Source organism: Bos indicus x Bos taurus, chromosome 24 (genome assembly GCF_003369695.1).
Source record: "Bos indicus x Bos taurus breed Angus x Brahman F1 hybrid chromosome 24, Bos_hybrid_MaternalHap_v2.0, whole genome shotgun sequence".
Classification (NCBI taxonomy): Eukaryota; Metazoa; Chordata; class Mammalia; order Artiodactyla; family Bovidae; genus Bos; species Bos indicus x Bos taurus.
Window position 1 is genome coordinate 30709408 of NC_040099.1, and position 24534 is coordinate 30733941.

A 24534-nucleotide genomic window follows, 5' to 3' on the forward strand; every position below is an offset into this window, starting at 1 on the left:
GACATCATTGCTGAAACATTTCTCAGGATCAATAAAGCCTACAGCTTCTTTAAATAGTTTTTTGGAGTTGTATATTTGTAAGATACGGTCATTAATCTATTTCCTGTGCCCAGCTTGGTAGGTAGGTAATTACCTGGAAAAGGAGACCAAAGCAGTTTTAATTGGGAAACTGGAAGGCATCTGTACTAATTTTCGTGACTGGACAGTGAAAACTTCCTAAACAGCCAAATACTAAAACATTACAAAACCAAAGCTTTATAGTTTATACCAGTGTGATAACAATTAACACATTCCAAATGATAACCTTACAAATGACGATATAACAATTCAACTCTATAAGACAGGGTCTGGCATTGAACCTGGACTGGCATCTCGTTTTAGGATTTATTAGCACAATATTTTCAAAATAAAAAATACAGATGTGAAGCACGCTTCATATTTTTCTTATAATTGAAAGGAATTTAATAAACTAAATTTCTGTATTTTGTAGCTTTTCCATATTTACCTTCAAATTTATTAAATAAATATTTGAAGTGGTAAACTTCAAAAAAAAAAAAAGACAGGGTCAATGATTATTGCAACCAAACAAAATACGGTGTTTTGCTATATTTAAAATGGATAAACAGTAAGGACCTAGTGAAGAGCATATGGAACTCTGTTATGTGGCAGCCTGGATGCAAGAGGAGTTGGGGGAAGATGGATACATGTTTTTGTATAGCTGAGTCCCTTTGCTGTCCACTGAAAACTATCACAACATTGTTAACTGGCTATATCACCAATACAAAATAAAAGTTCTTAAAAAAATATGGTATATTTGATTCTAAACTAGAGGCCCTAAGAATATTAGTTATCAAGAGTTCTAGGGGGCAAAGGGATGACAAAAATGACAATATTTTACTTTTATTAAACATTTGCAACAAATACAGGGTGGCCCTGTTCTTGGAACCGGGCCAATGTATCTGATTCTTTTTTAATCAAAGAGGATTTAAAATAGCAAGCAACCAGAAAACCTTCCAAATATTTTGGAAAGAAAATATACAGTCTTTTAAATCTTGCTAGGAAAAAGAAATAAATGGAGCCGCGAAAAGAGTGGGGAGAAAAAAGAACAGGTTTGCCACCACCTGCTCTCATGGAGAAGTTTTTTTCTCCTTCATATTTGCTTTTAGACTTTTTTTGAAAAATCCTATCCAACTATTCATCCCTCAGGGAATTTAAAACACACACACACACACACACATACACAATTAAAAGAAAAACCAACCAACCAACCAAAACCACTCCATATAAATTTGAAGGAAAACTGAATCTACTCATCCAGAGGTTTGAAGGTTTATGAAGGAAGAACAGACAGGATAAGGCCTTTAATGATAAAAGGGTAAGATTTCTGATACATATTTTCCAAAAGTGGCTGGAATTGGAAGCAAGATAACCATCTAATCCGTCCTTAATGAAAACAAAGAGGACCACACATGATTCAAAGCAACCACAGAGTGTCCATCGCCACAGAATCCACCATCAAGCCAGGCTTGCTGAAAGAGTATAGGTATAGTTCTTGTGGTTCCTTTTTTCAGGTGATATTTTTAGGTAAATTTTCCACTGGAAAGAAACGAGTACCAGAAATCTTTTTGTTGTTGAAATACAATGATTCTGGTTTCAAATCATTTTTAACGTTCTCCTTTCATAGTTCTCTTCACCCCAATCCAGAAACTCCTCCATCCAGAGTTCACGTTTTCTTCCTTTTCTGTTTTAGTGAACACACACCACATTGATTGTAAGGATCTTACTAGATTTCCATTTGTTTTGCCTCAGCTCCTACATTAATCCAAACAATAAGGGCCCTTAAAACATTCATAAATAACCTGCTGCTGCTGGCACCTAGGAGCTGAGTGCAGCAATGTTAAGCAACAACAAATTTCATAGTTCAAGAGGCACAGTTAAGGAAAAAGGTTGCTCAGGAAATCACTCTTATTTAGCACAAAGATCCTTAAAAATTGCATGAAATCAGTCAAGTAACTATAGAAACCAATTTCTTCAGCTCCATATCACACGTCTCACACCTCAATTGTCTTTATTATCGTCTGCTGTCAGATCCTTAATCAGAAATGTGAACAGGCTTGATGATTTATTCAGCAGGGAAAAGAAATCTGTAGGTCAAGTGAAAAATTTCACACACCCACACCCACACCCACACCCACACCCACCCACCCACCCACCCACCCACCCATCCATCCACACACACCCCATCTTCAACCTTAGGTACTTTCATTTCCTTCTGTTCTCAGCAGCTCTGGGGGCAACTCCAGTGAGATCCAATATTAAGGCTCAATTAAAATAAGCTCCAATTAGTGGAGCTTTTTTCTCTGGGGCTAGAAAAGTCAGGAAATGGATATTGGGAAATGTAAAAAGTCAGCTACTGAGAGGAGGCTGCAGACATAAATGAACTTATTTGTTGATTTCTACAGTTGCTATGCAGAGGCCTCTGGGAGTAAAAGCTTAACCAGTCTAAGCTATAAACTAAAACCCCTGCAGCTAAACATGAACTGTGAGAAACAAGGGCTCCATTCCAGAACAGAAAACTGCTGGGCCCAGAAAATTAAAAGCCAGAGGCGTTTTCCATTTAAAACTAAATCCCAGTACCACCTCCCAGCCAAAGAATTATAAGCAGTATCAGATTTACAAAACGAACAATTACCCTGGAAAAATGTAGCCTATTGTACAGTCCCAGATGCTAAATCTCAGAAGTTTCTTTTTTTCTTTTTTTTTTAATCTCACATTATATTCCTCCAACTGGGCTGCTGGAGTTTACAAAGAGCCATTTCTAGACAGGCCTAAGCCTTGAAAATAAATTTTAAAAAGAGAGCACATAACTCATTGACCTCATTTGAAGCATTGCCCTTGCCTTCAGCAGTTCCTGTCCTTCCCCAAGGCTTCGGCAAATGGTATGCAACAGCAAAATAAACCCTGACCTAATTGCCAGGAGAAAGCTGCCAACCTTCCCTCCAACACAAAGACAAGCATGGTAACTTGAAAGTCCTACCTCTTTGGCTTTCTGCTTTAATCTCAGCTGTTCTGGATCTTCTTTATTGGAACGACTCTATCAAAGGAAAAGAAAATTTTAATAGAAATTACTTGCATCTAAACACCATAGTTGCCGTTAAATATTTAATAAATGACAATTTTCTCTTGTGATTGAAAACCTTAGCTCTGGGGGAAAATGCCTCAATCCAGTCCCGTGCTCCCCCTACCTCCTCCCACCTCATCATCTGGGCTGGCTGCTGCGGTTCTAGCCTGGAGGAAGTTTATACAGAAAATGATGCTAACAATGTCGGTCAGGTCCAGTTGAGGCATGACGTTGTTCTTGTTGGAACACTAAAAACTGAAACATGGATGGTACAGAGGAAGGCAAGCAAAGGAGGATAACTGTTAGCTTAAATGAATGAAAACAATCAACACTGGCTAATCCTCAGGTGAAGCCATTTTGGTAAAACATATGGTATTTCAAAGACTATTACAATCAAGAAACTGATGGACTTTGAACTGAATTTCTCTCTCTTCAAAAGTGTAATTTTTAAGAATTAAGGAAGAAATACACCACAGTGTTTTCACTAGAATATGTTATCTTCTTTGGATTCTCTATTGCACTTAGTTGAATGCTCTGCCCAAGTAAAAGTTCAAAAACTGTTTATTGAATGTTTCTTTCCATGCTAATTCAGTTCAACATTCCAAAAATGAATAATTTTAGAAGACTGCTATAAGAAGAGAGCTACCTTCTACATGTAATGCTATGTTGGATCAAAAGGTAAGGAAGGAATTTTATTTTTGACACCTTGGACATTTGTCTGCTGAAAAAGACACTATGGACAGGTGTATCCTTTTTCTCATTCTAACAAAATTACCTAATTCCTTATAAATCTGAATATTTATTCTAAAAAGTGAAACATTAGCTAACTAAAGATAGGCTAACAAAATAAAAGCTAAATGTATTTCCTAATGTAATAGAATTTTGTTAAAGGAAAATACTAGAAACTGTTTAGATTTGAGTGCCTTCTAATTTTAAACACCTTAATACTTACATAAGATTCTATTCAAAGTAATTTTTTCTTCACTTTGTGTCCAATCTAATAGAACAACTTCACTCCAACTGAAACTAAGAAAACTCCTTTATTATTATATCTACGTTAGGAGAGAATGAGTATGTGTATGTATGTATTCACACAAAAACATGTGTATATGTGTGCATGTACATGTTTGTGTATATAATACTTTGTCTCAGTATAAAACGGGCACATTTTGTTATCAAGTTTTTGTGAGTCAACCAACATTTAGTGACTACCCACAGTATGTATCCTACTTGACTTGTCACTGTTCTAGGCCTTGGAGATACAGAAATGAGATGACAAGACAAAGTCCCTGCCTAAGAAGATAAAAATAATAAAATTCACAGAAATTAAACACAGCTGTGAAACACAAAATATTTACGATGGGGAAAAATAAAAAATGACTGAGAATGGTAAGTGCTATAAAGAAAACAGGATCATGTGATAGAAGCGGGGAGTACTTCTACAGCTAGAATGGGACAGAATCCATCGCTAAGGAGTGAAAACTGAGTGGAGATCTGAATGACAAGCAGGAGGCAGCCACACAAAGATCTGAGGGAAAACACCCCAAGCAGAAGGCAGAAGTCACTGCAGAAGCCAAAAAATGGGAATCTGGTTGGCACACTTGAGGAAAAAAGGAGGCTGCTGCGGCTGGATACCAGGGGCCGCCTTGCAGGAGTTGGGGTTTGATTCTTGTTATAAGAAAAAGCCACTGGAGGATTTGAAGCACGGGTGTGAGATGCCACCGACAAGACACTTTTGAAAGGACCCTGGAGGCCGTGTACAGGGTGCACTGAAGGGACCCAAGACTGGAGGCACAGGAACACAGAGCAATTAGGAGACTGTTCTAAGACAACTGTTGTGAATACAAGACTGGGACAGAGATGAGGATGACTTGAGCCGGCATCAGAGCAGAGAAGGTTACAGTAAATAATTAGATTGAAACATATGTTGGGGGCAGAGCCAACCACATTTACAGAAGGACTGGACACAGGGTGTGAAGTAAAGAGAGGAGTCAGGGATGACGCCTAGGACTGCGGTCTAAGTAACTGGAAGGATGATAGTTCCAACTTTCCGAGAAGGTCAAAACTGCGCTAGATCTGGGGAAGGGAACTCAGCGATCAGTTTTGGATGCCTCATCAGTAGTCTAGGATACAAACCTAGAGAGCAATGAAAGCTCACTGTGACTGGAGCTGAATGAGCGAAGAAGGGAAAATCACGAGGCAAGGTCAGAGAGGGAGGTGGGTGCCACTTAAAATTTGGTAAGAAGTTTGGATTTTAATTTAAGTGCAAGGGGAAGCCACTGAAGGAATTTTATGCAACAGAGACACATACATGATTTGTTATGAAAACATTATCCTGACAACAGTATGAAAAATGGATTGTAGAAAGAAAAGGATGTTAGTTAGAAGATATAGATGTTCAAGGGCAAGATGACTTAGAGTGGTGACAACAGTGATGAAGACAGGGTGATGGATACATTTTGGGAACTGAATAGGAAGTGACTGGATGCAGGACAAGAAGAGAGGAAAGGAGTTAACAATGACGTCCTAGGTTTCTTGGCTTGAACATGTGGGTGAGTAACAATTTCATTTACTGGGTAAGAAAACCTGCAAGACTACAAGGTGAAAAGAAGGGAAAGTGAGAGCAAATATAATATACTACATCCAACAAGAACTAAATGAGTATTTAATAGTTTATAACCTTGTTTACAGCATAGTAATTGGAAATAAAATCCCAATAAACCACCTCGTTACAGAGGCTGCATGCTTGCTTATAACACTCACAGGCTCAGGAAAGAGCATCTGCCTGTCCCAGCTGCCTTTCCCAGTGCAAGAGGGGTCAAAAATGGGGACTGAGACTGTGGGCAGTGAGAAGCTGCTCAGTCACACAGCTCTGGTGCACCCTGACACATGAAGGTGTAGACCAGAGGCCAAGAAAGAAGGGAGATGAAGGGAGATGAAGGGCTGTGGAGGCTCGCCAAGGCATGGGCCAGCAAGCATGGCAGCCAATTGCATGTGCCATGAAATGAGGGTAGGGATAACAGTGGTAACAGACAGAAGAGTCAGTCAACATGGCTGCTTGAAAGATTAGTTACATTAATCAAATAAGTAAATAGCAAATATAAGTAAATATATCAAGGATAATGAGAGCCAAGTTTCTGACTACAGAGTAAATACTTATAAACATGGAAAGGTTAAGGGTAGGAAGAATCCTAAGATATAAAATAGTGTCAAAGGTATTCATATAAAAAATTATAGTTTTATAATATAAATTTATGGTTTTATAACATACACACACAGAAAAATACTTATTGATCTGTGTGTTTATATGCATATGTGCACATATATACATACCATACATATACTTCCTACCTCTGTCTATTTGACAGGGTCTACATGTAATAATACCCTCTGAGCAAGGGGCACACGGTAGGCTCTAATCTTGTTTCTGGGCATTATCTTCAACTGAAAAAATATAGGCTTCCTGGGAGAAATGACTGATTCTATGGCTGGGGAAGATGAATGAAAGCTGGGCCTGGAGTATCTTGTGCCTGAAAGTAAGGACATGTTCAGTGAATGATGTTAATCAGACAAAAGAACAGAGGTGCCAGCTGGAAGGGTCTCCCACTCAAGAGATCTGAGCATCAGAATAAATCATGACAATAACAGGTTACAACCTGTTGAATCAAACAGAAATCTGAGAGGCCATACTGATAAAAATGAGTGAATGAATGAGAGAAAGAAAAGCTCTTCCATAGAAGACAGTACTAACAAATGTGGAAGACGTGACAAGAATAAAGAATCACCATTTGGCAGCCATCGTAGATGTAGCTGATTCATAGATATCATCTATAGATGCTAATGTTGCTAAGTGGAGTTTGATAACATATGGGATTATTGGTATAATCCTATAATACCTTTCTACAAAAAACTAATTGATTACAAAGGGGAAAAGGGCAAATTTAAAATAGAGAGAACTGATCAAGGTTGCCTTTTGAAAGAATCAGCTGAGAAGAACACAGCATCATTTCTATGTATGTATAACCACCAAGAATGCATGACCTAAATCAAATCGCGAGGAAACACAAGATGAACTCTGGTTCCGAGTCACCTATAGAAGGAAAGGCCTGTACTCTTGAAACCTGTCAAAGACATGAAAGGAAAAGGGTGAGGCGATCTGAAAGAAGGAGTCTGAAAAGAGATGACAACTGGACAGACACATATAGCTGAACGGGAAAATGGACCTTGAAGGAAAAAGATTTGAGGCAGCCGGTGAAAGCTGGCTTGGGGTCTAAGGATTTAGATGGTCGTGTCATATCAGTCACATCCTGACTTGGAAGGTTATACAGAAGACTGTCCCTGATTTTCCAAACACATGCTACAATGTTCAGGAGTGATGATGAGATGTCATGTCTAAAGCTTGCTTTCAAAGGTTCAGAGAAAGACTAGAGAAAACAGTACGAGAAACCTCTGAATTGAAAGAGAACAGAAGAAAAGAATAATGATGATGGGAGTGTGTACCTGTTTCCAGAAACAGTGGAGATGGAGCAAGTACACTAAAATCTTAAAAATGGGAACCTCAACTAAAAGGAGATGTGTTGTTCTGGCAACCTTTCTGTAAGTATGGGATGATTTCAAAATAAATAAACTTTTAAAAACTATTCCATTTTAAGAAATCCTTCAGAGACATCTAATGGCCTAACAAAACCAAGACAGTCAACCAATGATAAAGCTGATTCTGACCTCCTTGCCAGGCCATGTTCACTCATAAATCACACAGGATCTTACCTTGGCTGCTTTAAGTAACATTTCTCTTTCTTCTAAATCCTTTCTCTGCTTCTCCAGTTGATCTAGCTTTTCAAGAAATTTGAGCTGTGATCTGGTGTCATTAGACAGGATGTAATTTTCACTCGCCTGGGGAAAAAAAAAGTCTTCTGATGATCCAAGGCAACACATTCTACATTAGGTCTTGTTATAAATCAACTAAAGACAGTTACACCAAGATACATAGGGAGGTAAATTTTTAGGACGTAATATTTTATTTCTGCTAAACGAACAACAAAGCAAGTATGTTAACCATTCTTAAAATCTGAGAGGCAATTTAAAAAGAAGTTTGAAAATCTCTCAGTCACGTCCAACTCTTTGCAATCCCACGGACTGTAGCCCGCCAGGCTTCTCTGTCTATTGAAGTCTCCAGGCAAGAATACTGGGGTGGGTTGCCATTCCCTCCTGCAGTGGATCTTCCTGACCCAAGAATGGAATCTGGGTCTCCTGAATTGCAGGCAGATTCTTTACTGTCTGAACCACTAGGGAAGCCCTCATTCTTAAAATGTGAGAGGCGATTAAGCAAAAATTTCAAAGAGCTTTCCTAGTAAGCTTCATCCAGAGGGGAGGAAAAAGGAATTAAGCCCAGTGGATCCTGATAGTAGGAACAGAAAGCAAAACAGTGTATTGTTTACCTATCATCTAAATCTTTCTAGTTAAACTACTGTCAATCTCATCAGACTTTAATGATTAATTAAATCTTAGGCCCATAAAAGATAAAAAAAAATAATCACCTCCCTGAAAAACATACCAAAGATGAAAGTTATCACCTTTGCTTCTATTGCTGAATATGTCTAACTTTGACAAACAAATGCAACTTCTATCAAAAGACAACATAAGATCAAATGGCAAACATTAAAATCCTAAACCCTGTTGTGAGGATTTCCTTAAGCTATGGACTTGGGCAGAAACTTCCATAAATTAGAGTTATAACAAGAAGTGTAATTATTCATCTTCAATGTTCCATAAAAGGATAAAGTTTACAGTTTCATTTATTCTGATATGCTAAAGTATAAAACAGTGCTTTACAATCTAAATACTTTATTTTCTTCATCTGATAATGACCACCCGTCTCTCTTAATATTAATACACATATGCTTGTTGGGGTGGGGGGTGACTTACTGCCATCTATTCATCTCAGTAATTCAGACATCTAAGCTATAGGAGGGAGACTGTATAACAGGAAAACTGAATGTTTTTAAACATTTAGTCCAACAGTCAGTGCCTGGCTTGGAAATCTGGTTACCGTACCATTCCCATCTTTGTTTTATCCCAAGCTCATGGCTGATTCAATTAACTGGGACTGAGAGATTTCATATGCCCAAGATTCTTTTTAAATTAAATTTTTATTGTTGGTATTTAACCAGATCAAAGGAGTATTACATAGTATAACGAACAAGGATGTATTAGTGCTACTTATTTTACTTTGTGTTTAATACAAAGAAGAATTCTCAAATGTTTTTTAAAGTTAAATAATACAAGATAGAATATGGAATACATTATGGGCCAACCATAGAGGCATAAACAAAATAATCAGTGGTTTCTTAAATACTTTATTTTTACCATTTTTGTGTTCATACACTCTGGAGATAGTTTACTGAGAGGATTTAATTTAAAAGGACAACAAATGCTAAATTAAAAAGGGGCAGAGACTTTCTAAATTTGAACCCAATCTCATTTCCATGCTAAGATTCCTTCTCTCTCTCTCTCTCTCTTTCAGCTCAGTGCAACTACCTCTTGCTTAATGCATCCTTCCTTTACTCTTCCAGATCCTAAACAAATGAGTGTCTTCCCTATTTCTACTGAGTCTCTAACTTTATTTAAATAACAGTAACCCCAATCTTATCATGATCCCTCCTGTCTATCCAGCTGGTCTAACTGAAGTCTTCTTGGATCACAGAGGAGGGTGGTTTAGTAATGAAAATACAAGGACTCAGACCAAATGATAACATCATCAAGTGAATCCCATCTAAAGAAAGCACTACAGCCCCTTTCGACTGGAAAACACTGAAGCTTTTCCACAGCCACCGGCACTAGAAGACTCTTAATATATCTTCAGTGGGGAAAAACCTGGCAGCAAGATCAGAAGCTTTGCATGTGTTTACTTTCCACCTCTTTATTTAAATTTCAATTTATGGACTATGATTAATTAGAGAATTATATCTAACCAGGTGAAAGATTATCAAAAGTAGATGGATTTCAAATCAAAAGCAAAATCCCACCATCTCTTTTAATAAAAGTAGCTCATTGTTATGAAATTCATGGAGTAAATTTTCCTACACTGTACAGATAAACAAATCCTATCAGGATGAACCAAAATATAAGGACAAGGCTCAATCTGTGACAAAAAGGTTATTATAATCAGAGTCTACAAAATAAGTATAACTTTGAATTAGATCCAAAAATAATTAAATGATTATCATTTCTATTTAAAGAAGGATGATCATGCAGCTGCCTTTCTATATGCATGAACTCACACAGTGGCATTAGCTATGTTAAAGAGTAAGTGTGGAGAAAGGCAGAGGGGGTGAAAATCAATCAGGATAGACAATATTAAGGCAGAAAATTAAGGAGGTATTAGCTTAAAGCTAAGTTACTGAGTTTCTAAGTGGAGTAGATACTATCCATTTTGCCTGAGGCAACTAAATCTTTGGAATATGTGCTGCTGACATACCTTACAAGAACTACTCCATCTGAAGGTAATACATAATAAAGCTTTGGATGGTATTTGGGATAGTAAACATTACATTGGAAATTGTAATGGAAACCATTCCATTACAATCAATCATTGGAAAAATTCTATCCCATACTAAATGTATATGCTACATTTTGTACAGAAACTGCCTACTGTAAATGAAAGTACACTCGTGTATCTCTGAAACAACAGGGTGAGGAAAAGGGGAGAATTCAGAAAGAGACAGTTTTACAACAGTAGTTGAAGTCTTTAATACCTTACTTTCAATACTGGATTGAGTAGTTAGACAGAATAGCAATATGAAAACAGGACTAACACTACAAACCAACTAGATCTAACAGACATACCGAACACTCCTCCCCAACAACAGCAGAATACACATTCTTCTCAAGTGTGCATGGAATAGCCTCTAAGAATGATCATATGTTAGGCCACAAAACAAGCCTCATACATTTAAAATGACTGAATTGTGCTAAGAATAGTCTCTGACAACAATGGAGTGAAGCTAGAAATCAACAGAAGGAACACTGGAAATTTCACAAATATGTGGAAATTAAACAACATACTTTTAAATAACCAATAGATAAAAGAAGTCTCAAGGGAAATCAGAAAATAACTAAGAGATAAATGAAAACAAAAACACAATGTACCAAAACTTATTGAATGCAGCAAAAGCAGTGCTTAGAGGGAATTTTATAGCAATAAAGAAATGCCTACATTAAAAGAGGAGATTGTAAATAAGTAACCAACCTTATATCTTCAGGAAACAAAATGAGAAAAGAAAGTAGGATCATTATCACTGACCTTACAAAAATAAAAAGGATTACTAGAGAATATTATGAACAACATTATGCCAATAAATTAAATAACCCAAAAGAAATGGACAAATTCCAGCAGTACACAGAAATAAATACTGACATTAGGGGTCTTTTTTTCCTCATTTTTTTCTGATGACATTTAAGTCAGTATAGCAAATTCTCAAAAAAGATTTACGCAACTATAAACAGTTCTCTCAAAATTCTAAATGAAGCAGAAAGGGGAGAAAATAGAATGATTTCCTCCAGGAAATTTACCCTAAGCATAGATGATACTTCCCTAGATTCCTTTTAACCTATGTCTAGGATATCATGACAATGACCATTCTTGCAAACTCAAAACCTTATAAGGTTACCCATGTACCATGTTGTATAAAATCTAGCTGTGAACATTTCTTGATATGAGGGGAAAGGTTATCTTTTTCTCTTTTAACCTTCATCAACCAATATATTTGTTCTCCATCAAAACCATAATACAAATAAATTTAGTGCTTTCATCTTGATGATGGCAAGTGATCTGGTTCATACCATTTGGTTCATAAGATAAAGCTATTCGTGCATGTAATTTTTTTAAAATAAAAGTCCTCAATGCAATCACTTAACTCACTGAAAGGAAACGGGAGTTGCCAGCAGAGTACAGATCACTGAAGAGAACACAGCTACCCAATATTTCTTTCTAACACATCCTCCCCTTTCCAGTCAAGAGCTTTAGGAAGAGAAGCCTCAGGCATAACAGATGCGTATTTCAGTCTACACTAACACAGAAGCTTTGGATACTACTGAAACTGTTTATTTGTCATGTAAACATATCTAAATAAGGCACATTAGGAATGAGAATTTGATTTTCTACCAATATGAATTATGTCTCAACCATTTCCTTGAAAAGTGTACCTAGAATATGAATCCATAACAAAAAGCTACCTTTAACAGAACAAAAAGGAGAGAGAAGAGCTTGGTTTTCTCTAATGATTTCCTTTACCTTGTAAGTTGTCATTCGATGCTGAGCAATTGTAGTCAGTTTTTCTAGAAGGCCTCGTAATCGCTCCTGTGTTGCATGGGAGATCAAGTTCACAGCATCAGAATTAAGTTCCGTAATGTCATGCTTTTTACCTGTGGAAGCAGGAAAAATCCATTACGTGTTTTAGTAGAGGCTGATAATTGAAATAATTAGCACAGCAGGTATTCTGTTCCCCCTGGAAGTCATACCCATTACGAATAAAGGTTTGGAGATTATGATTTTCCTGGTAAAGTCACAACTTCAAAGATCTTAGACATTACATTAATAAAACCTAGCCTGGAGCCTCAGAAAATATAGACATTGTTTCACTTAGCCTCTAGAATCATTCTCCTTGCAAGGTCATTTATAGGACAAAGTTAATAAGAACACAAATCAAGTCTAGTGTTCAGGGAGGAAAATGGTAACTGCAGAAATTAGTGCTGTATTCTGTTAATTTTAGTAATTAAAAAAATAGAAAATTACATTTTGCCCTGTTTGACACTGTTAGCAATTTACAACATTTATTTCCATGAATTCAGATTGTGAGTCTCTGTTAATAACTTGTCTACATGACACACCTATACTTTTTGTACAATACCAATCATGCTTACTTTGCACTAACTCATGTTCTATAAATTGACTTGATAATTAATTTACAAGTTGAAATGAGTTCAAAGCCTCATCATTTTACTCATCAATTTTAAAAACTTCTCTTTCACTATATCTCTTTCTATAAATAAACCAAACTTCTATTCTTCCTTCTGCTAACTAGGAAGAAAGTTTCAGGAAAACAATTTAGACCACATACCCCAAAACAGAAGCTTACTTATAAAACAACCTCATCAGTATTTAAACAGCAGTTCTCCAGCTCAGTGAAACCACCTGTATCATCAGAGATGATAACCCTAAAGATATACACAATTACGTAATCTCATCTAAATGAGTTTTCTAAGTGCTATTGTGTTTGTTTTTAACATATGCATTTACACAAACTTAAAAATATAATACTTAACTTGCACTCTATCTGAAATACATTCTTATATATTCAAAGTGTGAATAAGGATTGCAAAAAAAAATAAGCTTTAATTTAAAAAGCCAACATATCTTAAATATATTGTTTGATCATAAATGCTGCCATAAGAAATGTTGAACTTTAGTTCAAAACATGGGCTATGTTAAACCAGACAGAAAAAGAATATAAAACGATTCAGCTTCATCTGTACCAAACCTTCAAAATGTAGTTCATTACTTTGTAGCAAAACTGAATTCATCACCAATATATGATTCAAGGAAGGGGAAAAAACTGGAAAGTCAAATCTACTTTAAGTCAGCATAAATAAATAGTGGGGCCTTGTATAGCAGCAATAATACAATTTCAAAACAATCCAATAATTAAAATTATAAGCAAACATGGGTATATAAAGGATGACATGCCAGTTGATACTTTAAGAAAAACGAACATTTAATAATATAGTGTCTGGGAAAAAACTTTGAAAATAATTGCATATATATAAAACAGAAGCCTAAGTTAAAGAAAAATCCATATTTCTAAAATACTAAAAATAAACAAGTGTTGGGAGTTGCAAACAATTTCAGGGCTTAGTGAACAATCACATTTTCTAATATCCTCACTAAACTGATGATAAAACATGACAGAGTTCCAAAGTTAAAGTCTCACTTTAAAATAAAACACTCTCTTTGGTAAAGTTCATTAACTGATTAAGGAGATCAAGTTGGTGTTCAAAAGCTTACTATGTGATTTTACAGAAAGTCTGTGTCATTTAATTTAGGTAACTGACAAAAAAGGAAGAACACTGGCATGTTTACTCCCCTACCACATCCAAGTAAGAAAATCTTCCTCCCCAAATTCTTTGGGTTAATTTATAACTCCTGTTATTAAAAAATGATCTTGGTTCTGACCTGTTCTGTGAACACGAAATTTTATTATAAATGAAGAACATTCCTAGAAATATATAACTCGATTCACTCTATGGTTTTTGTTTTAAAAGCTTAGGTAATTGAGAAGGAAGAAGTTTTGCAGTTTTCCATCATATTAAATGACAAGTTTGTGTTTTATCCCTAAGAACTGAAAATACAAAGACTTATCCCCAGAATTCTTGAAAGCAGAGGTTAGCAAGCTAAATCTGGTCTCTCTTTATAGATACAGTTTGATGGGAATACAGTCTTTCGTATTTGTTCACATATTGTCTACAGCTTCTTTTGTAATATAACAGTAGAGGTGAGCAGTTGCGACAGACTACATTTGCCCACAAAGTAGCAAACATTTACTATCTGGTCCTTTGCAGGAAAAAAAAAAAACCTGTCAATCTCTGTCCTAAAAGATCAAAAATGTTCTTTCAATACTAAAAGTTCTCCTGTCACACAGTCTAAATCAAGCTAGAAATAAAATTTAGAAGGGGGCAGGGTATTGATAAAATTAAGTACGAATCTACTTGTACTCCACCAGAGTTCTAAATAATTATGTGGCTAAAAGCCGTTAAAACACCAGCAAATTTCCCAAGCCATCAGAGAAAGGTATGTGCTCAGGCTTAATCCCAAATTAAGGAACTGCCTCCTGTACAGTACAAAACAGAATGCAGTGAAGAAAACGAAAGAGAAAGAAAGAGAGGAGTGGGGAGGAGAAAGAGGGAGAGGGAGGGCTGGAGAAGAGAGTAGTCAAACAAAACACAAGCAAACAGCAAACAAACATTTTACCATTAGTTTTCTGAACTCCAATCCTTTTGAACTAACGTAAATTCTGAAAGTGAAAGAGGAGAGTGAAAAAGTTGGCTTAAAGCTCAACATTCAGAAAACTAAGATCATGGCATTTGGTCCCATCACTTCATGGGAAACAGATGGGGAAACAGTGGAAACAGTGGCTGACTTTATTTTGGGGGGCTCCAAAATCACTGCAGATGATGACTGCAGCCATGAAATTAAAAGACACTTACTAAAACTCTCACTATTTGCAGATGACATGATCCTCTACATAGAAAACCCTAAAGACTCCACCAGAAAATTACTAGAACTAATCAATGAGTATAATAAAGTTGCAGGATATAAAATCAACATACAGAAATCCCTTGCATTCCTATACACTAATAATGAGAAAACAGAAAGAGAAATTAAGGAAACAATTCCATTCACCATTGCAACAGAAAGAATAAAATACTTGGGAATATATCTACCTAAAGAAACTAAAGACCTATATATAGAAAACTATAAAACACTGGTGAAAGAAACCAAAGAGGACACTAATAGATGGAAAAATATACCATGTTCCTGGATTGGAAGAATCAATATAGTGAAAATGAGTATACTACCCAAAGCAATTTATAGATTCAATGCAATCCCTATCAAGCTACCAACAGTATTCTTCACAGAGCTAGAACAAATAATTTCACAATTTGTATGGAAATACAAAAAACCTCGAATAGCCAAAGCGATCCTGAGAAAGAAGAATGGAACTGGAGGAATCAACCTACCTGACTTCAGACTCTACTACAAAGCCACAGTTATCAAGACAGTATGGTACTGGCACAAAGACAGAAATATAGATCAATGGAACAAAATAGAAAGCCCAGAGATAAATCCACGCACATATGGACACTTATCTTTGACAAAGGAGGCAAGAATATACAATGGATTATAGACAATCTCTTTAACAAGTGGTGCTGGGAAATCTGGTCAACCACTTGTAAAAGAATGAAACTAGAACACTTTCTAACACCATACACAAAAATAAACTCAAAATGGATTAAAGATCTAAACATGTAAGACCAGAAACTATAAAACTCCTAGAGGAGAACATAGGCAAAACACTCTCTGACATACATCACAGCAGGATCCTCTATGACCCACCTCCCAGAATATTGGAAATAAAAGCAAAAATAAACAAATGGGACCTATTTAACCTTAAAAGCTTCCGCACATCAAAGGAAACTATTAGCAAGGTGATAAGACAGCCTTCAGAATGGGAGAAAATAATAGCAAATGAAGCAACTGACAAACAACTAATCTCAAAAATATACAAGCAACTCCTACAGCTCAACTCCAGAAAAATAAATGACCCAATCAAAAAATGGGCCAAAGAGCTAAATAGACATTTCTCCAAAGAAGACATACAGATGGCTAACAAACACATGAAAAGATGCTCAACATCACTCATTATCAGAGAAATGCAAATCAAAACCACTGTGAGGTACCATTTCACACCAGTCAGACTGGCTGCGATCCAAAAGTCTACAAATAATAAATGCTGGAGAGGGTGTGGAGATTCCTTAAAAAACTGGAAATAGAACTGCCTTATGATCCAGCAATCCCACTGCTGGGCATACACACTGAGGAAACCAGAAGAGAAAGAGACACGTGTACCCCAGTGTTCATCGCAGCACTGTTTATAATAGCCAGGACATGGAAGCAACCTAGATGCCCATCAGCAGATGAATGGATAAGCAAGCTGTGGTACATATACACAATGGAGTATTACTCAGCCATTAAAAAGAATACATTTATTCTTTTTAATCAGTTGATCTTTTGAATCAGTTCTAATGAGGTGGATGAAACTGGAGCCTATTATACAGAGTGAAGTAAGCCAGAAGGCAAAACACCAATACAGTATACTAACGCATATATATGGAATTTAGAAAGATGGTAACAATAACCCTGTGTACGAGACAGCAAAAGAGACAGTGATGTATAGAACAGTCTTATGGACTCTGTGGGAGAGGGAGAGGGTGGGAAGATTTGAGAGAATGGCATTGAAATATGTAAAATATCATGTATGAAACGAGATGCCAGTCCAGGTTTGATGCACAATACTGGATGCTTGGGGCTAGTGCACTGGGACGACCCAGAGGGGTGGTATGGGGAGGGAGTAGGGAGGAGGGTTCAGGATGGGGAACACATGTATACCTATGGTGGATTCATTTTGATATTTGGCAAAACTAATACAATTATGTAAAGTTTAAAAATTAAATAAAATTTTTTAAAAAAGGAAGCAATAAAAATAAATAAAAAAATAAATTTTTAAAAAATGAAAAAAAAAAAAAATAAAAGACACTTACTCCTTGGAAGGAAAGTTATGACCAACCTAGACAGCATATTCAAAAGCAGAGACATTACTTTGCCAACAAAGGTCCGTCTAGTTAAGGCTATGGTTTTTCCAGTGGTCATGTAGGGATGTGAGAGTTGGACTATAAAGAAAGCTGAGGACAGAAGAATTAATGCTTTTGAACTGTGGTGTTGGAGAAGACTCTTGAGAGTCCTTGGACTGCAAGGAGATCCAACCAGTCCATCCTAAAGGATATCAGTCCTGGGTGTTCACTGGAAGGACTGATGCTGAGGCTGAAACTCCAATACTTTGGCTACCTGATGCGAAGAGCTGACTCATTTGAAAAGACCCAGATGCTGGGAAGGATTGGGGGCAGGAGGAAAAGAGGACGACAGAGGATGAGATGGCTGGATGGCATCACCGACTCGATGGACATGGGTTTGGGTGGACTCCGGGAGTTGGTGATGGATAGGGAGGCCTGGTGTGCTGCAGTTCATGGGGTCACAAAGAGTTGGACACAACTGAGCGACTGAACTGAAGTGAAATTCTACTTTTTCAAAATAAAAGGATAACATATACTGAGGTGAAAAAAGTGATAATTTGTACAGCATACAGTAGGAGCTCAAATATTTACTAAGTAATTTTTAAGTAGACTTAGAATATATAACAACAATGCATTTTACAGTCCTTAAATATACCATAGATGTATCAAACATCTGAAACTTTCACAGTTTTGTGTGAAGTCTCTAACACAGAATGCAAAGGTTCTTACTCAAGCATACTAAAAGGTCACCGGTGCTGGCCCCTCAAGTTGGACATGTGTGAAGGAGGAGAGTTAGTCTCTGGCAAGCCCCTGCGTCAGGACACAAGAAACAAGAAGACACACACACAACAATGTCTCTTCAATCTGTCTCTTTTTCCAGTTACCATTGTGAATTTGCTATTAACAACAAAGATGTTTGGCTCCAGAATAAAACAGGTATGTTCTCTACCATTTCCTTTCACATACTTCAGGCCATTTAACAACTACTGGCCAGAGAGAACCCTGATATTCTAGTTTCGCTCTTTTACCGTAAGGATGGGTTTGAGTTCCAGGATGGAGATGAGGAAAAAGGGACTTAATCTCGTTGGCTATTTCTTTGTTTCATAAACACAAATTTGTAACATAAATTACATGCCTAAAGGCCAACCAAGGAAGAACAGCACAGAAAAAAAAAAATATATCATAAGTATATTTATATGCTTATGATATTAACTACTACCTATACCAGAAACCACAGGTTGTATGATTTAAGTTATTTGAATAATTTTTAAAATAAAATACTTCTTTTGTAACACCCATGAAATCTTGATTACTTCCAGAACTTGTTTTAAGCTTCAGAGTTTCCAGAAAAACCAACCCAGGCTATCTAACTCTTGATAACATTTTCCTTGGATCAGACAGTCTTATCAGGTCAATAATCGTACTCACCAATGTCTAAAATTCGCTTTTGTAGAGCTCCAATGAAAAGAAACGGTTCATCTTTACAGGACTGAATGAGTGTGCCAACCAATTCAGAGTTTGTTGCTAAGATGCAGGCGTTTTCTTCACTGAGGTTGACCCCTGCCATGGAAGTCACATCATTGATGTCATCTTCATCTCTAATATAAAAAAAAAAAGGAAAGGTTTTTGATGGTGGTGGTGGTATGTGAATGAGTGATTTCAAAGAGCAAGGAAGTGTAGATCTCTCCTTATAACTAAAGACATTATCTTACTTAATTTATCCAAGCAAGAGAAGAAGTGAGGCATGGCTATCCCTCTCTGTCTTTAAAATTAATTGGTATCTCTAACCACTAGTACATTTAATATCAGAAAAATGGATCACAGACACCTTTGTCTCCTGGTGCCCATCTCTCCCTCTCGCAGTTTAGTAAATAGGGTGCACTAAGAGGGATTTGGTCCAGTGCTCTGTAACAAACTAGAGGGGTGGGAGCGAGGTTTGTGGCGGGGGCAGGGACAGGATCCCCATGGCCAATTCACGTTGATGTATGGCAGATGTCAAATCAATATTGTGGAAAAATTGTCCTCCAATTAAAATAATTTTTTTCAAAAAAGAGGGATTTGGAAGTTAGTCTAAGTTATCCACAAACTGTCTCCAATGAAAGACAATGAAATAAAAACAGGCTTCTTTTTTTTCATCCAAGATGATTAAAAAACCCTGAAATATCCCCAGTGCCCTCCATTGGTCCACTGAGGAGGAGAAACCCTTCGATCCTGAAAGGTCCATACCCATGAAAAGGCCCCTGAGAAGAATCTCTCTAGACTAGCTATTCTGAAACTACATGGTTAAAACTATCTTTGTTTTTCTGCTTCAGACTTTTGGTGTGCTCCATCTGTACCAATTGAATTCATTAAACCACCTCCTCGAGCAAATGGCTGCAAAGGGCTAATATTTAAGATATAAAATTATACACACATATGTAAAAGACATACATATAAGAACACAAAATATGTTTGTGCTCCTTGCATTGTGCCAGCAAAATTAAATAGTTGCTTTTATCTAAGAGAATTGCTACATGGCTATGGTATTAAGATGAGTATATTATGTTTAAGGAGAGAGAAGAGAAAGACCAAAGAAATACTAAAATTCTAATGGCATCCTTAACACTATATGTAATAAGAGGCATGTCACTGACCATAACTCAAGTACCGATGCATAACAATTTACACAAACATGATTCTATAAAAAAGATATTGCTTCCTTCTATTTATTGCATGGGCCAAATGATCTATCATATAGTTTCATATCAATAGATTTGAACCTCCTTGTAGTAATGCATTTGTATACAAAAGAGGGAAATAAACTATACCAGTTAAGTGTTTAAGATATGAAAGCCTCTGGTGTTCAACTTTAAAAAGCAGCATGTTAGGGGTAAGAGAGGGAGAGAGACCCCACTCACATAGGTATAAGTGATTCAAACTAAATGAAAGAAAGTTAAATGCTAGACACAGCAGTTTCAAGTGAAGAGAAAGAAATATGGTTCCACAATCTGAACGGTATATTTAAAAGCCTAACCTATAAACTGTGTCTCGGTATTAGGGAAAAGAAAACTTTTAAAATTAGTATCTCAAATCAACCAAACAAAATATACAATATAAAGAAACTGTGTAAAAGTGGTTGGTCTTCATCTTATCAAATGTCACAGAGGTACTGTCAGAGGTATGGGATACTGAGAATGGTTCTAAGAACTAATTTACCACCTATGTAAACAAAGAACTATTCCAGAAACATCTGAACACTTAAAGCTTAAATGTAAGTACAAAAGAAACTGTAAACCTAAAGATGGACCAAGATCCGAGTTAAAAAAAAATATTTTAAAAGGTCTGAGTAAAAAATACTTTTTAAAAATCAAGTATCAAGAAAATGGAAAAACAAGCCATAGACTGGGAGAAAATATTTGCAAAACACATATCTGATTAAGGACTGTTATCCAAAATATATAGAGAACTCTTAGAACACAACAATAAGAATACAAACAGATAGAAAAGTGGGCCAAAGACCTAAAAGACAACACACCAAAAAGATGGCAAGCATATGAAAAGATGCTCCACATCCTATGTTATCAAGGAGATGCAAATTAAAACAATGAGATACCACTACACACCTATCAGAATGGCCAAAACCCTGAACGCCAAATGCTGATGCGGGTGTGGAGAAACAGGAACTCTCATTCATTGCTGGTGGGAACGAAAAATGGTACAGCTACCATGAAAGACAGTTTGGCAGTTTATTGCAAAACTAAACATACTCTTACCATGCTGCTGCTACTGCTGCTAAGTCGTTTCAGTCGTATCCGACCCTGTGCAACCCCACAGATGGCAGCCCACCAGGCTCCGCTGTCCCTGGGATTCTCCAGGCAAGAACACTGGAGTGGGTTGCCATTTCCTTCTCCAATGCGTGAAAGTGAAAAGTGAAAGTGAAGTCGCTCAGTCGTGTCCGACTCTTCGTGACCCCATGGACTGCAGCCTACTAGGCTCCTCCATCCATGGGATTTTCCAGGCAAGAGTACTGGAGTGGGTTGCCATTGCCTTCTCCGTACTCTTACCATATGATCCAGCAATTATACTCCTCCATACTAACCCAAAGGAACTGAAAATTCACATCCATACAAAAACCTGTACATGGATGTTTCTAGCAGATTTACTCCTACTTGTCAAAACCTGGAAACAACCAAGATGTCCTTCAGCAGGTGATTGGACAAACCGTAGTAAATCCAGAAGTGGAATATTGTTGAGGACTAAAAAGAAATGGTACCATACCACGAAAAGATGTGGAGGAAACTTAAATACATGTTATTAAGTGAAGAAGCCAAACTGAAAAAGCTACATACTGATGAGTCCAATTATATGACATTTCGGCAAATGCAAATTATGGAGACAATAAGATGACCTGTAGTTGCCAAGGGTTAGCAGAAAGGGATGACTAGGCAGAAAACAGAGGACTTTTTAGGACGGTGAAATATATAGTATCTGTATGACACTATAATGGGGGATATATGTCATCACACGAAAATGTAAAAACCCACAGAATGCACCACACAACAAGAGTGAATTGTAAAGTAAACGATGAACTTTGGTTGATAATGATGTCTCAGTGCAGATTCATCAATCATAACAAATAGACCACTCTGGTGGGGGATGTTGGTAATGATCGAGGCTGTGCATGTATTAGAATTTTCTACAACATATCAATCAATTTTCCTGTGAACCTAAAACTGCACTAAAAAACCATCTATTAAAAAAGAAAAAAGAGGCCAAGAACATTCGATTAAAAACTCTGTTCACTCCTAAACAGAACCTGTTCACTCTGAAATAGAATCCCAACCAGTTACTTAACACCTTTAGGACAAAATTTTCTTCCTCTAAACAATGAGTAACTTTGATTAGGGTACTTTCTAACGTCACTCTCAGCCACTTAGAATAAGGGAGCTCTCTTCGGCCAGATACAGAACAAATGCTAAGGTGTATTACGAAATGGGAAAAACTAAACAAAACAAGGTATAGAACAGACTGTACCTTAGGGAAAAAAATACACACTTATATGGGCATAACTTCTATGGGCATATCTCTGGATACACAAGAAATTCATCTCTGGAGGGGGAAATTGGGAAGCATGAGTAGGAAGAAGACATTTTATATCATATCATACTCTTTTTCTACAGGCTTTCCAGGTGACACTAGTGGTAAAGAAACTGCCTGCCAGTGCAGAAGACATTAAGAGATATGGGTTTGATCCCTGGGTCAGAAAGATCCCCTGGAGTAGGACATGGCAACCCATTCCAGTATTCTTGCCTGGAGAATCCCATGGGCAGAGGAGCCTGGAGGGCTACAGTCCACGGGGTCACAAAGAGTTGGACACAACTAAAGTGACTTAGCATGCAATCTTTTCTACCCTTTGAATGTTGTACTATATACATGGATTACTCAATCAAATGGTTAGTGATATTTTAAAAATAATGTTAATAAACAGAGAAAAAAAAAACTGAAGACAGAGAAATATAATGATGTTCAGAACATGGCCTCATCCTTCCCTTAAAAAAACCCCCAGACTTCCTTAAGGTATACAGCACATGGCCTTTACACACTTGCACACAGCATGGCATGGTCACAACGTCAGCTGTGTGCCAGGTCCACCGGCCCTGTACACTGCACCTTGCTTCCATAGGTGAGTGTTCCCACTGAGCCCCTGCTGAAGTCTCACATACAGACTCGAGAGACCAGTACCAGGCCTCCTGTTACTAGCAGTCCCATGCACAGTACTAGAACTGAATGTAATTCGTCAATGAAGAGACTGTCCCACGTCTTTCAGAATCTTCTTGCAGCGCTTCTCTGAAATCAGCAGGGAGCTAACCACCCTATAAGATTTGTTCCTGCCTAGCCATCACTGCCCCTTCTATTTGGCCCCAAGCTGAACACAGTTCCCTCTAGTTCAGCTCTCAGCCGCTATGGTTACAGAGGGCAGCATGAAGAGAGGGAGAGCCTAAGCAGGGAAGAGGAAAGGGTACCATGATCAACAGTACCCGAACCATTTAAAACTTCCTCTAAGAGAGGAGGCAGACTAAAGGAAAGCAAAGACAACACAATGTCATAGCAGCATTGTTGATAAGGCTAAAAAAGATAGGCCAAGGCAGTAATAAAGGCTTTGCTGCTGAGGTATATTTGTGATTCTGGGTTGGTTTAATTTTAGAGGCAAAGAAAGTGAGAATCTCTGAATCATGTCTTCAAGACCTCTGGTCTGATGCAGTATATTTTTTAATGAAGGTGTTATGAAAGATATAAGCCTGTCTTGTTCTAAAAGATATACAAGAAGGGAATTTAACAGTGAAAGGCTTCCAACTCAAGATTCTGTCGGGTCAATAGGCTGCTATGCAAAAGTTAAAGAAGTATTATCCAATCACCTGGCTTGCATTCTGGTTTCTGAAACTGATGTAATTCTTCAGCTTTTAATAAAGTTAACCACTGCTTGTGCCTACCTTTTAAAATCGCTTCTGCCCTCTTAACATTTATAATAGCATCAGACTAATTCTTCTCTAGTAGAAAAAAAATCACATTACTTTCCTGTTACAAAACATTTCATGATCCCATGAACTCAACCTGATATTCAAGGCCTTCCAGGTAATGACCTTAACTTAGCACACTCTTCCCTCCCATTTCTCACCATCAAATAGCTCCTACTGACCCTGGACTTTCTCAGGCTTTTCTCCCTTTCTTGTTCTAGTCTTCAGCTCCTTTTGCTTATTACGTTTCAGCTGCCAATGCCCCATCCATATTCCAGATCGACTTCAATTGCCTACTTTGGAAATGTTAGTTTGTTTTCATACTTTTAAAGTGTCTGTCCAATTGCTACAACTTTTGAACTTCTGAGGGTACATTTCTTTTCATTTTAAGATCAAGTTCTTCCTTTACATTACTAATCCCTGGTAGAATAAGGTTACCTTCAATATTCTTGTTTCATCACCTTTGAGCATAATCTCTGCATTACCTACTACAGCCAGTATATAAACTCACAC

At 37.1% G+C, this 24534-nt stretch overlaps 1 protein-coding gene across 1 annotated transcript in view; it reads right to left on the reverse strand.

Moving 5' to 3' along the window:
- TAF4B (TATA-box binding protein associated factor 4b) overlaps positions 1–24534 on the reverse strand; it is a 108400-nt gene that overhangs the window by 33813 nt on the left and 50053 nt on the right. The window contains 4 exon segments of the mRNA XM_027525986.1: positions 3038–3094; positions 7889–8014; positions 12414–12544; positions 18956–19125. Of these exon segments, the coding sequence (XP_027381787.1) occupies positions 3038–3094; positions 7889–8014; positions 12414–12544; positions 18956–19125 (484 nt within the window).